Source organism: Lipotes vexillifer, unplaced genomic scaffold (assembly GCF_000442215.2).
Source record: "Lipotes vexillifer unplaced genomic scaffold, Lipotes_vexillifer_v1.1 scaffold914, whole genome shotgun sequence".
Taxonomy (NCBI): Eukaryota; Metazoa; Chordata; class Mammalia; order Artiodactyla; family Lipotidae; genus Lipotes; species Lipotes vexillifer.
In genome coordinates this window covers 178,315-194,759 of record NW_006780388.1, presented here as the reverse complement: position 1 = coordinate 194,759, position 16,445 = coordinate 178,315, and the positions used below count along the sequence as shown (strand labels likewise).

Genomic DNA, 16,445 nt, shown 5'->3' with positions numbered 1-16,445 from the left:
AGCAAGAAGGAAACAAAGAGAAAGCATGATAATAGGAAATACAAAATAATATGGCAGGAGTAGGTCCAAACACATCATTCACTACAATAAATGTGCAGGAGTTAAATTCACCTGCTAAAAGATAAGACTCTCAGGTGAGAACAGGAAGACAAAAAAAAAAGCCAGCTCTATGCCATTTTATAAGGCACGTACCTAAAACAAAATAACACAGGAAGGTTGAGGGTAAAAGAAGAGAGTGCGACAGACTAGGCAACTGCTGCTTTAGCTCTTTTAAAGGAAGAGCAAGGTGCATATAACTCTATGGACAAGTTATATTGCTCATATACTTAAGGCAATCAGTGAAAACATGGGATTTGATGGCTGCACATCAAAAGACTGAAGTCTGGGCCCTGCCTCACTGATTCTGACTTACCTTCTCTGCAACAGGACCTGGGCATCACCTTCAAAGCTCAGATGATTCTAACGTGCAGGCAGGGCTGGGAACAAGGGAACGAACCACGGTCTTGTGTTACAGGGTTAGGGGAGCAGATTGAGGAAGAATCCCCAGGTCTCTGCAGGAAGGGAGTCTTGTAGAAAGCAATACCCAGGAAGCACCCAACAAATACCAGATTGACTGGTCAACTGACTGATAGGCTCCCTACTAGAAACTTCCATGGTAATTAGCCGTCTATTACTGTCTATTAATCCTGGGGAAGTAGGTTCTAAAGTGAGAGGGCTGCTGGTGTAGTAACTCCGGCTCCGTTTCATGGCCCAATCTGTTTCTGCCCAGGGAAGACCTCCCCAAAAGCGTGTGCTTTTGGGCTCTCATTACAGACACACACACAGAAGTTCAAGCCACTTTGGGTAACACCAAGGCGTGTCTTGGAGATTTTTGCAAGGTTTAAATGGGGCTTAAGCCAATCTCAACACTCCCGGTTGTTACGACGTCATTCCAGGTTTGAGACCAGTGGACAAGGAGTACTGGCCTTGGTTTATGAAGCACTACTATGTGCCTGATGCTTCACACATGTCACGTCCAGTTCTCTCCATTATCCTACACACCTCTGATTTGCAGATTCAAAACAGACCTCCCACCACTGCTTACTGAGCATCTGCTGTGTGCTAGGCATCGTTCCAGGGATGTGGCAGTGATCACACAGCCTGCAAAGCCCCTGCCTTCATGAAGCCCAGAGTGCGGCAGGAATGTGGTCAGCAGTACAGCTGACAAGAGGCACAGCTGGACCTGGAAGTCAGGTCTGCATCTCCCAAACCCAGGCTGTTTCTATTCTACCCACCAAGCCCTCCATCCCTGCCTTTAGCTTCAGCTTCCCTCTCAGTAACATGGGGGTTTTGTTGCCCAGTTTATAGTTGAGAAGAGTCAAGCTCCTTATCCGGAGCAGCAGGACTGCAGCCCTCTCTGTTCCTGGTGGCATAAACTCAGAATCCTTCCTCAACCGTCAACTAGAACCAAAAAGTCTCCACGCCCAGGATGGAGAAGTGAAAACCTTAAAAGCCATGAGTCTGAAATCTGAGCCCAGGCTGCTGGCGCAGCAAAGAATTCTGCACGTGACTGTTTTCCTGCAGCTGCTCAGCCTTCCAGGGTCAGCAGGCCTTGATGGGGTGGAACTACTGGCCAGCGAGCAGCCCATTGTGCATTTATCATATAAGACCTGACAAACCCTCTGCCCAGGAAAGGATGGGCTGGTGACCAGCTGGGACACCCTACCAGCCAGCTCGCCTGCTCCCAGCTCATAGCAGCTGAGACTCTGAAACTCTGAGCCTCACCTGGAAAAGACAGATGAGGGTAATATTATCTAAGAAAGACAATACAATCATAATTTAGGGAGGTTGTTCCAAGCTAGGACTCAACCTCAGAGGCTGTCATGTGTTCACACCTTTCCCAGTTCCCGTCCTGTTGTCCCCTCCCCCACTTCTGAGACTCTCCCTTTGTGTCTCTCCATCCAGAACCCTCTGGCTTGCCCTCCATTTTTTAAAAAGATAAATAAATAAATTTATTTATTTATTTAATTTTTGGCTGTGTTGGGCCTTCGCTGCTGCACGTGGGCTTTCTCTAGCTGTGGTGAGCAGGGGCCACTCTTTGTTGTGGTTTATGGGCTTCTCATTGCGGTGGCTTCTCTTGTTGCGGAGCATGGGCTCTAGGCGCACAGGCGTCAGTAGTTGTGGCGCGTGGGCTCAGTAGTTGTGGCATGTGGGCTCTAAAGTGCAGGCTCAGTAGTTGTGGTGCACAGGCTTAGTTGCTCCGCGGCATGTGGGATCTTCCCGGACCAGGGCTCGAACCCGTGTCCCCTGAATTGGCAGGCGGATTCTTAACCACCGTGCCAAGGAAGCCCTTGCAGCCTGTTTATGGAGCACACAGAAGATGGGGGATGGGACAGGGGACTCTCTGCTCAGGCCCTCCCATGCAGGAAAGGGAAGGGCTCCACCTGCCTGGGGCAGGAAGGGGCACCTGGGGCCTCCCTCCCCAGGCTCAGGAGGATGGAAGACCCATCAAAAGCAGAGAGAACAAAGACCAAGGACCATTTCTGTCTTCGCACTCCTGAGACAGGCCAGGGCAGGCAGGCTGGGAGAGTGGCAGGTGGCACTGGCAACGCCCCGCACAGCCCTGCCTAGAGCGGAGAGGAGCTGGGGCTCCTGGGTCCTCCTCCCTTGACAAAGAGCCTTGGAAACGTTCCCAAAGGCAGCTTCTCCCCCAGCCCCCAGGGCCCTCCAGAGGTCCCTCACCCTCCTTAGAGTGTTGCCTAAAAGGTATGAATTGAGCTCAGCCTCTCCCCACAAAACTCCCTGCCCCCAGATGAGTGCCCTGACCGTGCCTGAAATGCCACCATTAGCAGCCATTGTTCTGTTCTGAATCTAATTTACTAGGTCTCGGTCCTTCTGCCAAGCGAACTGGGCAAGTGAGGGCAAAGCCAGAGAGAGGAGAGGCAGAAAGGGCTGCTGGGCGGAGTCAGGGATACAAAACCCAATGACTCCACCATCTGGCCTGCAGCAGTCCCAGAGACAGCTGCCACCGGCCCCAAGTACAGGTGGGGAGACCTAGTTTCCCTCCCCAGGGGCCCTGAGCCCCCCGCATCAGCCATTTGTGAGCTGTGAGCCCAAGGTGAGTGCCTTTACTATTGGCCTCAGTGTTACCCTCTGTGAAATGGGACACCACCAGCAGCCTGGCAGGCTTGGTGCCAGAATGAGATGCTATAACGTCCATGGCCATGCTGGGAACACAGTAGGTGTTGAGAAATGGCTGCGTGGACCACTCGGTCCTGGTCACCCACATGGTGGGAGGTGGGCTTTGCTGACAGGGCCCTCCCCCACACTGTTCAAGCTTTCCAGCTTCACTGATCAGTGCATGAGTGTCTCTCCATGTGTCTTCTTTTTTTTTGGCTGTGCTGCGCGGCATGTGGGAGATTAGTTCCGTGACCAGGGATTGAACCCACGCCCCCTGAATTGGAAGCCCAGAGTCTTATCCATTGGACCGCCAGGGAAGTTTCTCCATGTATCTTCTTTTTAAAAAAAAATATTTTATTTATTTATTTGGTTGCGTCAGGTCTTAGTTGTGACACATGGGCTCCTTTGCCGCGGCTCGCTGGCTCCTTAGTTGCGGCATGCGAACTCTTAGTTGCGGCAGGCATGTGGGTTCTAGTTCCCTGACCAGGGATCGAACCCGGGTACCCTGCATTGGGAGCTCAGAGTCTTAACCGCTGCGCCACCAGGGAAGTCCCCCTCCATGTGTCTTCTTAAGTGGGGGTCCATGTGAATGAATGAGAGTCAGCTGAACTCCTGCCCCACTTGGGCTGCAGCCTCCACAGCTGGAAGACCAGCTGCCTGGTCACCTCTGGTCTTAGCACCATCCTCATCTTTAACAGCAGTGTGTGATTACCAATATTGGCTGCCATGATTTATTGAGCACTCACTGTAAGCCCTGGTCTGGGGCTGGGCCCATCACATGCATTATCTTGCTTGATCCACTAGTGACCTCACCAGCTGGGTGTTCCTGAATCACTCCCATTTCACAGATGAGGAAACTGAGACTCAGAGGTGTTACCTGATCTGCCCAAGGTCACACAGCTTAGGGGAGAAAGAGCTGGGGCTTCAACTCACAACTGGATGACATCAAACTCTATGCTTTTAACCACCGAGAGGCCCAGGGTACCCCAGCTGGCTTCCAGGAGGACACACACCTCTTTCACCAGTCTCCAAAGCCTTGGACCCTGCCTCCCACATAGGGCACCCCCCCATTAGGACTGGGCCATTCTTGCAGGACTGTGCCCAGGTGAGGTCAGGAAGCGAGGCGAGGCTTTTGGGTGCTTACTGGGGCCCAGGCCTGTGTGGAGGGGCAAAATTAGCCCCATTTTACAGACAGTGAAGCTGAAGCTCACAGTGAGGCCAAATTTCTTTGCCAAAATCAAACACAGGCAGAATTCAGTCTAACTCCAGAGCTGGATCTAACCACTCTATTTCTCCCAATGACAGGGCAGACACCTCCCCAGGAAGTCCTCCCTGATAGCCCAGGTCTCCCCATAACCCTGACAGCCCTCACTTCAGACCAGTCAGAGAGCACCAGAGCCATCGGGCTGGAGACCTCGTCTGTCCAGCTCTACGTCCCCCCGCACCAGGCTCCCATCACCACCACGACACAGTCCTGTAACCATACTAGTAATTAAGCAAAATTCCATCAAGTGCAGAGAGACTATCAATGTCTCTTCCACATCCACCCCCACCGCCTGGGAATGGTACCCCTGGAGTTGTGCAGTGCACTGCCTGTCCATCACAGCATCCAGCTCAATCCCAGACACATAGTAGGTGCCTATTTGAATTTATTCAATAGTTATAATCATCATAGCTGCCGTGGACTGAGGCTTCCTATAATTCTCAACCCTTCCCTGCATTATTTCATTTAATCCTCATGCCAACAATATCACCAGGCAGGTACTACTTTTATGCCCATTCTACAGGTGAGAAAACAGAGGCTCAGGGAGGCCAAGCAGCTCTCCCTAGGTCGCATAGCCGGGAAGCAGGGGCTGGCTGGAGCTGTACTCTCAGCCACAAAGCAGGGCGGTAGGACCAGGGCCCCTCGAGACCCTCCCTGCTGAGCTGGATACTATCCTCAGTGACCTGCACCGTCAGGCCTGACCCTGTCATTAGTTCAGGTGTGCACACCAGTTCCCATACCTGTCATTAGGAACCAGGGCAATGAGAGCAGCTGAGTTCACACCCAGTTTCAGCTGCTAAAAGGCTGACAAACAGGGAGGGGTGATTTTCTCCAAGGGGGCTCTCCATTCACTAATTTCTGTTCACTTGTGCAGTCCAAAGCCCATGACTGCTGGGTGTGAAGGTCGCAAGTCCTGGTTCCTGGATCCCCTTTGCTGGGGACAGAGATGCTGACCCACAGTCTGGGTAATTCCTATGTGCTGGGGGCATTCTCTCCATTGTTACATGTGCTCCTCCCAGCAACCCTATGCAGAAGATATTAGCACCATCCCTGCTTTGCAGACAAGGAAACTAAGGCTCAGAGAGGTTTCTGCCCACAGCAGATGTAGCAGAGCCCAGACCAGAGGTGAGGAGCTCCTAGGCTCCTCAATGCTGAATCTCACTGGCAACCCCGCCCACCTTCCCCCAGACAGAGGAGGAGGGCCTCAGAAAACTCAGGGTGCAAGAATAACTTGGGGGTCAGCACCCTGTGACCAGCGACCACATCTTAGAGTTACAGGTACAGGGCTATGCACTCGGTAACACTCAAGAGATTCTTGCTGACAGAATTGGGCAAGAGGCAACCCCCCACCCCACAATCTGGTCCATGAACTTGTCCCCGCCAAGGGGAAGGGGCAGAGGGACATGCTGGGCTGGTACGACCATGGGCACCTGGCTCCTACCCAGGGCTGTAACTGTGCGGGGCCACAGGGGTGTGAAGGAAGAGTCTCTCACCCCATCTTGGGGAGAGAATCAGAAAGGCTTCCTGGAGAAAGAGATCTCTAAGCTGAGATCAGTCATTCAGCCAGGGGCAGAGGGTGGCTGCTTTGGGCCAGGAGTATTGAGAGGGGCAGGACCTGTGTCCTTGCCACCCTGAGTCCCCGAAGCTGTAAAGGATGGGAATTCCTTCCTTCCTACCCTCTGCTGAGAAGGCCAAGACCCTCCCAGCTTGTCTGGATTCATTATAACTTTTGTTAGGTCCAAGCCCAGCCCTTGGGGAACTGGATGGATGGAGAGCTGGAGGAAGGGGGAGCTTGAGGGATGGGGGAGGCAGAGGGCAGGGCGAGGCTGGCCCATCTCCTGGTGTGTGGGTGTGTGCATGCATGTGTGAAGGACTGGAGGGGTCCCAGTCTTGGTGGGGGGAGAACAGAATAGTCCTCCGTGCCTGGCACGGAGCATTTGATTGTGCAATGTCTGAAAGAACAGTTCAGGGACTGGACGGGACACCAGCTGGGTTTGAGAGCCAGCTGGACTCAGCCACAGAGGAACAGCATGCAGGGCCCCGCCCATTCCCTGGGGATGTGAAAGACCAGGGAGGCTTGTGTGTACGTGTATGTGTGTGTGTGTGGGGGGGCGGGAATCTTGGGAGGGGAGGGGAATAAATGTCTCTGAGCTTGAAACAATGCAAAGGAGAGAGGGGGCAGTGGGGTCACAGGACAGGGGAGTTTCTGAAAGGACTGGAACTCAAAGAAATGGAAGGCCCACACTCCCCATGCCAGTGCCCAGGCCGCCTGCACCTGTCAGACAGGTCTGCCTGGACTGGACCACAGGGGCAGGGTGGGAGCCCAGGCCAGAGTGTCCTCGCTTTCATCTGGGGCCTGGGAGGGAGTGAGGGACTGCTTCCGGTGGAGGAGGTGTCTCAGGTGAGGGCACTTTGGCTTGGATACTCCCAGGCAGGTGGGCTATGCAATTGCTGAGTTCCCCACCTGCCTGAAGCCCCTTGTCGAGAGAAGTCTGGTAAAGGCTCCCTCCCAGCTAGGAGGCCCCGCTCCATTTTCCTTAGAGAGAGGACAAGGCAGGGTCTGATTCTGCCCCCACTCTCGATCTCAGCATCTCCAGTTATGAAGTGAATACATTAGGCTTAAAACCGACGTGGGCTGCCCTTTCAAAGCAAACACATTGAGACACGTTATTCCCTTCCCAGGCAGCCCTGAGAACCCGAGGCTTAGAGACGCCGCCAGTTTCGGGGCTTTGTGATTTCTCAGGGGGCAGCCACGCCCTTAAGAAATCACGGAGGGAGAAGGCCCCATCATCTCTCAGCCGATGCGCAGACCCCGGGGCGGGTGGTGGACAAGGGGTGCCTCAGCCCAGGTTCCCCCAACCCGACCCCACACCCACCGGTTCCCCTGAACCAGGTTCTGGAGCGCAGGATGGCAGGCGCTGGGAAGTGCTGCCGCAGGTGGCACAACCCCATCAGGCGGGCCCCCCCCATCCCCGCCTGCCTGACGCCAGGAGCACCTGCGCGCCCTCCAAGCAGCACTGGTGAACGCCCGCCACTCAACGCCTCACGCTCCAGCTAAATTTCACGGTCCGGGTGCGCCCCTAGACTATGCTTCTTAGGTCCCCTGAGCACCCCACTCCCCGGTCTTGGGTGTAGCGTCCTCCAGAGGACACACCACTCTCCAACCTGGCTGTGCTTCCTGGCCCAGGAGGACCCTTGGCGCAAGGGCGACACCGCAACACCGAGGTCCCCTGTACCTCCAGCTAAGTTCCTCACCCTCTAAGCACCCAAGCCAGTGCTCTCTGGGCTCCTAGACCTCTCCGGTGCCAAATAGCGTGTTTTCCCTCGGCGCCCCCAGCCCATCCGCATCCCCACCTTGGCGGTGCTTCCCAGCTCAAGGGTGGCCCTCGGGCCCCGCGTTCCCGCGAGTCGCGCACTCCTGGCTGGGTTCCCAGCCCCCTGGGCCTCCCAGGGCAGTGCTTCCTGTGCACCCCCCATCCCCCTCAGCCCTCGAGGCCCGGCTGTGGCCCCCACGCCCTGGGCGGTGCATCCCGGCCCAGCGCGCCTCCAAGCGCGCTGCGCATGAGCGCCTCCTCACCTGCGGGTCCGAACCGTGGGGCTGTATTTGCCTTTGTTTCTCTTCTTGAAGAGCGAGTTCATGGTGGCGCTCGGGGTGGGCGGGTGGGACGTCGGGTCGCGGCGCCGGTCTGGGCACTGGGCTGCGGAGGCCCCGGCGCGCACCGAAGGGCGGGCAGCGAGCACAGGTGAACGAGCGGCGGCGCTGGAGCCCCGAGTGCTGCGCGGCGGCGGCGCGCGGTCACTACTCGCGGGGGGCGGGGCTCTCGCAGGCCACTGGCTCTCCCAGCCGCTCCCGAGAAGGTGGTGCTTACCTTCCCGGAGGAGGGGCACCAGGCGGGCGGGGCTTCCAGGCTCGTGAGGCGCCGGGCCAGATCGAGTGGGGCGTCCGCTCTGGACTGGGGGTGGGGACTCCGGGTCTTGTCAGGACACAGCCCACCTCCCAGCACGGACATTCGAGATGCTGGGCAGCCGGGCGGGGGCTCACTGGCCTCTTTCCCGAGCGTGCTCAGTATCCCCCTCACCCCCGCGCTCCGGGCCTGGCGCCCCCCTGACTGAGGGCCCCATCTGGCTCTCTGCTGCCCCTCTTGGGCATCAGCGCTCCCTTCTCGTTGGCTGAACCCAGGTGGGTGCCCACCTCCCAGGTGTGGCAGACACTGGATGGGTCTCTATGCCTCGGATAGCTAGCGAATTACATTCAGGTGGTAGCAGTGTCGATGGCAATTGAGAGAAGGGAGCTCTGGAGTGCGCCCGCCTGAGTTCAAATCCTGCCGCTACAGTCAGCTGACTCCTTGGCAAGGCTTCTTGCCGTTCCCAGCCTCAGTTTCCTTATTTGTCAAACAGTGATAACAACTGTCCTCCATCCCATAGGAGGTTCCTGTAGTTAATTCACACAAAGCACTTAGCACAGCGCCGCAAGTGCCAAGTTAGACTCTGTGCCAGCATGAGTCCAGGTTAGACCGTGGCCCTGTTGCGCCGTGTGCCAGTAGAGAAGGCTGCAGTTAGCAGACAGTGAACTGAGTCTGGAGGTGAGCCAGAGTGGGGCCCTGGCAGCGGGGAGGGTTCAGCACCACTCTGGAGGGCGCTGGGGGTTCTGAGCTCAGCTGGGAAGGAGGAACACACAGTCCCCCGGGAGATGCCAGAAGGCATTGGAGAAAAGCTATGGCCAAAGGGCTCAAATGGGGAGCAATGAGGTCTGAGAGGCAGAGAAAAAGGGGCCCCCACTGGGTATCCAGAGTCCTCAGGGCAGTCCCTTACCCAGCTGTTTTTTATTTTAAAAATAAGGAGGTGGGGCTTCCCTGGTGGCGCAGTGGTTGAGAGTCCGCCTGCCGATGCAGGGGACACGGATTCGTGTCCCAGTCCTGGAAGATCCCACATGCAGCGGAGCGGCTAGGCCCGTGAGCCATGGCTGCTGAGCCCGTGCGTCCGGAGCCTGTGCTCCGCAATGAGAGAGGCAGGCCACAACAGTGAGAGGCCTGCGTACCGCCAAAAAAAATAAATAAATAAAAAATAAAAATAAGGAGGTTGGTGGGGAAGTTGACCCCTACAGGCTTTTCCTGTCCCAGACCCCAGAGCATCTGAGAATAATGTCCTTTAGGCCATTGGTGTCCCTGCCACCAAAGGACTTCAGTTTTGAAGCGTTACAGAGACTTTAGGAAAACCTTATTCCTAAGGGGGCATCTGCAGATGGGCTTAAGCGGGTCTGTGGATCCTCCTACAGTTGCTTTCAAAATGTGTGTGTCCAAATGTGCATTTTTGGGGGGAGGGTCTATCTCTTTCAACGGGTTCATTCATTGACTCATTCAACAGACATGAACACTCTCCCAGCCTTGGCTGCCTGGTTCTGCTGCGTTGATGAGGAAAGGGAAAAACCAAAAAAACAGCAAAGAGCCTTTCTCTTAAGGGAGGGGGAACGACACATATTAATAATAACAGTAATAATAAATTGACGACCTCAAATTGTTAACTTTTCAAAAAGGTCTGGGGACCTAAAAAGGATAAAGGAGGGCTTCCCTGGTGGCGCAGTGGTTGAGAGTCCGCCTGCTGATGCAGGGGACACGGGTTCGTGCCCCGGTCCGGGAAGATCCCACATGCAGTGGAGCAGCTGGGCCCGTGAGCCATGGCCGCTGAGCCTGCGCGTCCGGAGCCTGTGCTCCACAACGGGAGAGGCCACAACAGTGAGAGGCCCGCGTACCGCAAAAAAAAAAAAAAAAAGGATAAAGGACCCTGGGGGGTGCTGCAGCTCAGGGGAGTTTGTAAAATGCAGATTCCAGGGCCTTGACACACCCCCAGCTCCTGACTGGGGAGCACAGGAAGGGTCCCAGGAATCTGAACTTTTAGCAAGTGCCCCTGGTGGTCCCTGGCCTCTTATGAGAAGTCAGGAGTGAGGGATCCTGCCTGCAGCTCCCCACATGCTCAGGTGGAGAACCCTGAACAGACCTTCCAGTCAAACCTAACCTTTCTTTCCCCTCTGAACTTGGCTCTGCCCGGCTCCTCTCTCAGACACCCCTCCTAGGCGGGGAGTTCCTCACAAGGCAGCCGAGGGCTTGAGCAATTCCCTCCATCCTGAAGGGACTTCCCTTCCCAAGTCTGAGGTTAGGACGGGGCTTGGCTGGCACCTAGAGACTGCAAGTCCAGCCAGCTGACATTGGGAGCAGGTGTCAGGGAGGAGCCAAGGCTTCAGCACACAGGCTGGGCAGGCGCGGGGACCCGGGGTCTACAGAAGCCCGAACTGTGGACAAAGCTTGCTCACCCAGGACCCCTTCCTGCACCCCAGGTGAGCCAAAGGGCTCAGGAAGGAACACTGCCCATCACCCTGCTTTATGGCACAACCATGCGTGGAAACCCTTTTCCTTCCTTCTCCTGACTACCTTTCCCTTGGAGGCTAAATGTACCTTAGGGAATGTTCACAGCAGTAGTGTTGCCAGGGAGGAGCCCCTGGAAACAACCTGCTGGCCACTGGGATCAGGGTCAGGTGGTTAAATAACCCAAGGCATATCTACACCGGGAAGACCACGCAGCTGCAAAAGAATGAGATGTCATATATGTAGTCAGGCACCAGCAGCAAAGTGTGAGGGAGAAGCAGGGAATGTATGTGCATATACACACAGAAAACTTCTGGAAGGTTCCACAACAAACTGTTAGCCATGAGTCCCCTCAGGAAAGAAATCCGAATTTTCATTATATGCTCTTTTCTAGTGTTTGGATTTTATTTTATTTTTTAAAATTTCCTTTGGATATTATTTTTATATGTACTTAGATTGCTTTTCCAATGGCTTTTTTCAGCTACTCTTTAAAAACTCATTTCAAAATGACCCAAGCCTGGTATTCCCTCTTCCCAGAGCCTTCCCTACCGCCCCCTCCCCTGCCCCCTCCCCACTTTGTGCCCCTCTGTCAGTGCCCACTCAGTACCACACTCTATGGTACTAACCTCCTTCCTTGTAGGACATTCTGACTGGACTGAAAGATACTGGTTGATAAGGATTTTGGAAGATATAACACTTGGGCAAAATAGAACCCATGCTGAGGAAAGAAGCCTCTCTACCTTCAAGTTGCTGATAGTCTAAGGTCAGAGACAAAGATACAACAACTACAAAGCCAGACTTCCCTGGTGGTCCAGTGGTTAAGAATCCGCCTTCCAATGCAGGGGACCTGGGTTCGATCCCTGGTCAGGGAACTAAGATCCCACATGCCGTGGGGCAACTAAGCCCACGTGCCACAACTAGAGAGCCTGCGCACCGCAACCGCAGAGAAGATCCCACATGCCGCAACTAAGACCCGATGCAGCCAAATTAATTCATTAATCAATTAATTAATTAAAAAACAAATACAAAGCCAACTGGGATGAGTCTGGGGAGAAGAGCGTTATCAGAGCTCTGAAGATGGGGAGGAGGGGGAGCAGCCTGGGGAGTCTTGGGGTGGAGTCCTCGCTCAGTCCTTTTCAGTTATGTGAACAGCTTGTGGGCAGGTCATTTTGTCTCTCTGAGCCTCAGTTTTCCTCATCTGTGGAATGGGCACAACTATAGCATCCACCTCCTAGGGTGAGATCCCATGTGTTAAGCACTTGGTATGCCCCCTTGTACTGAGTGAGGGCTCCACAAATGGGAGGGGATTACCTCTGCAGCTGGAGGCTCGTGCTCATGGGGTTGAGGGTTACAAGCAATTACAGGAACTCCTCCAAAATGTGTCAGAACTCTGAACTTCTCCAAACTTTCATATCTTCCTTCTCCACACCTCCTAGAAAAGTGAAATTTGGCTTTTGGGAGGGAACCTAAGTAGAGACCTTCAGGTTAGCAGGCTTGTAGCTCAGCTGCTGAGTGACAGCTGTGACACACGATTTAATGCCACTTCTTGTTTATTGAGGACCAACTCCGTGCCAGGCAACATGGCATGTGGCCAACATGCTTCAGCTGATTGACTCTCCCCAAGGACCCGTACCGGTGAAGCCTTCCCAGTCCTCCCCTCCAGGAGGAAGCTCTCTTATCTCATGTTCCAGGGAAGAGCACTAAGAGGCCCCATGCCCAGCTGGGCTGGTTCCTGGGTTAGCCTGCTCTGGGCCCGCGCCCTCAGACCCCCACCTGCCTCCACCCTCCTGGGCTCGGGCATAGGGGCCAGGCTTCCGCTGACTAGGCTGGGCCCAGCCCAGGTGCTTCAGAGAGAATTAGCAGATTTAGGGAGGAATTTGAGTTGTGCTGCACCATCCCTCCTCCCTCCAGTCTCTGAAATCTGGTTTCTGAGCTGGTGCTGCTGTGTATTTGTGTGTGTGTGTGTGTGTGTGCACGTGTGTACACACGTGTGTACGCTGCTCTGTGGGCAGGCCGGATGGGGTGGGAGCTGTGATCTGGCCCTGTGAATCCTCCTCTGGGCAGATGGGATTTGTTTGCTTCCATGGAGCCCTCTTATGCCAAGTGACTCATCTGCTCTGCCTGTGCCGTGGGGTGGTGTCTCAGGGAGAGTGTTTGCTTTCCTGCGGTTTACGTGACGGTTAACCTCACGGAGATGGCACCTGTAGGGCCATCCTGTTCCCTGGCAACCAGGCCATCCTCGTCCCCTGAACTCTGTCCCCTCCCTACAGCTGGGCCAGGCTGCCGGCTCCCAGGAGGCCACCACCTTCTGAAGGGTCACCCACACCCTCCCTATTTGCTGTCATTGTTTCCCCAGCAGCTGGAGAGGTGCTCACTCACTCCCTGGCTGGCTCCAGAGTTTCTGTGAACCAGTTTGAAACAAGAAGGGCAGCATTGCCGCAGTCCTGGAGAGAGGGGTGTGCAGGACCAGAGACCTGTTCCTTACCACAGAGCCTTCTCCTTCTAGGGCAGAGGCCCAGCCCATTCTCCTGCAGACAGTCATTCTGCCATCTCCAATGGTATGGCCTCACCCCAATCTGGGGAGCATTTAAAAATGCAGATTCCAGGCTCCCTCTTCTGAGATTACAGGTGGGTGGGTCTTGGTACAGCCCAGGAATCTGCATGTTAAAAAACACATACTCCCTGGGATGCTGAAGCGTGTGGGTTTCTGGGCCACCGTGAGAAACACAGCTGTGAACAGAAAGAGATGCAGTCCATGCTCAGACCCTGGTCTATACCTGCCTGGGAAGAACCCACAGGCTGTAGCTTGAGGCCAACCTCTGTTTGAATCCTGGGTAGGTGGCTTAACCTCTCTGAACCGGGTTTCCCCATCTGTAAAATGGGGACGAGCCAGCGCTCGGTGATGTGTGCAGAGCACCTGGCATGGAGGTCCCTCTCCTCCCTGCCCTCCAAGGGGACAGGAGGGGGCTGGCCCAGCTTCACCCTGTGTTTTGTAACATGTATTTACTTTTCTTGCAAAACAATGCAGGGGATGGAAAATCATGTTGGTCCTCCAGCCCACATGGGCTGACACACTCAGCCCTGGGCTGGGGGCCTAGTGAGCTCCCCACAGCACCCCCTGGGACCAGAGGGGAGGCTGGGCCCTGGCAGCAGGGACAGGAGAGGGTGCATGGTGAGTCACCCACTCGGCCTGCCCCTGAGTCATCCCCCAAGAATGTGCTTCAGGCCCCCACCGGCCCAGGGCCCCTGGAAGGCTGCCCCATCCTGGCCACCTATTTACTGCCTGCCAGGCAGCCCCATTCTGCTGCTCCCCAAGGGAGCCACTGCTCAGATGACCTTCCTGCTGGCCCTCTCTGGATGCAGGTGTGCACCTGTACACATGTGTCTGCTGTCAAAGTATTCAAACAGCTCCTGACCAGGGGTTGAATAGGGTCTGGAGGTCCTGGCCACCCTAGCCCTTGCCCCAGGACCCAGCCACTGAGGGGTTAACCCTCTGCTCAGCAGGGGAACTCTTGGACCTGGCCTCACCCACAGGCTGGCATCCACTCTGGCCCAGACAGACTGCCCCATCATCGCATCTTGCAGATCCAGGCTTCATCTTGAACCCTGGGTGGCTTTCCAGCACAACCTACCCCACATCTCTGGACACCTCATTTCAAGCCCATCCCTGGGCCTCTCAGATCAAGCTGTGAGGGCCATCAGTGAGGTGGTCACGCTGTCAGGGCAGTGAGTGGAGCTGGGTGGGGCCATGGGGCCAGACAGGCTCTGCCAGGCCTGGGATCGCAGGACAGGTTACCCAACCCAACCCCAAAACTCCCCTCCCCACGACCAAGCTTACTTCCTCCTGCCCTGCCTGCCAGGGCTCATGCTGCCCAGACTGGTGGGGCTACATTTCTGGGGCCAGTGTGTTACAGCCCCTGGGAATGGCCCAGGTCAGGAGGTCAGAACCCCATTCCCTCCTGCGCCTGGGGCCCTGAGTAATGGCCAGGCCAGGCCACAGGGGAAAGAATATGAAATCAAATCAGGTTTTAGCTTGAAGCCAACCTGGATTTGAATTCTGGCTCTGCCATGCGCCTAGCTGTGTGATCTTAGGCAGGGGGCTTAACCTCACTGAACCTCAATTTCTCCATCTGTAAAATGGGGAAGAGCCAGGGAGCTAAGATGTCAAATCCCAGCTCCTTCATTTCCTAGCCATGTGACCCTGGGGAAATGTCTTCAACTCTCCGAACTTGGGTTTCTCCATCTGCAAAATGGGGACTCTCTGGCATCTGCTCTATAGAGTCTTAAAAGGATTCAGTGAAGTAAGACACATAACAATGACACACAATAACAACTTCTGTTGAGCGTTTACTATATGCCAGGCCCTGTGCTAAGTGCTTGGCTCAGAGAGTCGGCACTGTGTTTTCTAGCTTCGTTGAGGTGTGATGGACGTACAACAGAGTGTATATATTTAAAGTGTGCCATCTGATGAGTTTTGACACAAGCACACAATGGTGAAACCATAGCCACAACAAAGATGACAAACTGGCCCTCTTCCTCTCCCCATTTTTCAGATGTGGAAACTGAAGCTCCAAGGCATTCAATGCCTGCTCAGGAAGGTCAGGAGGGGCCTCAGGATTTAAACCCTGCGGTCTGAGCCAGCACCCTTGTCTCCACCTCCACCACCATTCAGCAGGTGCCAGGCACAGAGTAGGTGCCCAGTGTCATGTTGAATGAATGAGTGAATGAGAGGGTCACTGCACCATGGTCCTGGGGAAGATCCCCAGAGGATCCCCAAGGGCTAGTAGGTCCTGAGTCAGGACCATGGTGGAAGAGAAGGGAGCTATTCGTCCATTCGTCCAATATTTATTGAGCACCTACTATGTAACAAGTCCTGCTCTAGGCACTCAGGATACAAGTGGAATACAATGGACACATGTTCCTGCCTTCAGGGAGTTGGCAGCAGACGACTGGGGTGGGAGACGGTGTAAGTATGAGGTCCCTGGTGGATGATGGCACCTCTCCCATGTCCCCAAGGATGGAACACCCCAGGCACAGTCACAGACTGGGGGTCCCGGGGATACTGTGAGGAAAGTGTCCAGACCCCAGGCTGAGGCTTGTTGGAGCCTCTCGCTGGAGGCAGAGGCAGGGACCCCAGGTTCCCTCCTCCTTCTCCTCCCTCCTGAGCATCACTGATGTTTCCATGGGAATCAGGTTTCCCTGTCCCGAGGGGAGGATCTTGACCTCTTGCCCCCAAAGTGCCTCCCACATGTTCACCCATCCATTTATGGAGCACCTACTGTATACCCTGTCCTGGGGATACAGCAGCTAACAAGATACAGCCTGTATGCCCCGGTCTGGGAAGAGAAAGGGGTAGAAAAGCAAGCCGACAACTGCATTTAAATAAATGAAATGACTTAAGTGCCCATCCACGGGACAGTGGCAGATGAACGATGAAAGCATCAGGCTCTGGAAAGGTGGATGGGGGTCAGGAAGGCGGGGGTCCATAGACCTTGCAGGAAAGGAAGTCTAGGCTGTGGCAAGTGAACCAGTAGGTGCTGTGTTTTTGCCATTTGTGATTTAAACTAGAGCTGCCCCTATGTCCGCGAGTTTGCCTGTCTACCCCAGTCTGGACCTGCCCGGGCCCTTTGTCCACTCTCTCTGCTGAGGTCAAACATTCCTGC

At 55.1% G+C, this 16,445-nt stretch overlaps 1 protein-coding gene across 1 annotated transcript in view; it reads right to left on the bottom strand.

Moving 5' to 3' along the window:
* Window positions 1-16,445, bottom strand: part of PPL (periplakin) — a 58,350-nt gene that overhangs the window by 34,703 nt on the left and 7,202 nt on the right. Inside the window, exon 2 of the mRNA XM_007453651.1 lies at window positions 8,001-8,376. Within this exon, the coding sequence (XP_007453713.1) occupies window positions 8,001-8,376 (376 nt within the window). The remainder of the gene's footprint in view (window positions 1-8,000; window positions 8,377-16,445) is intronic.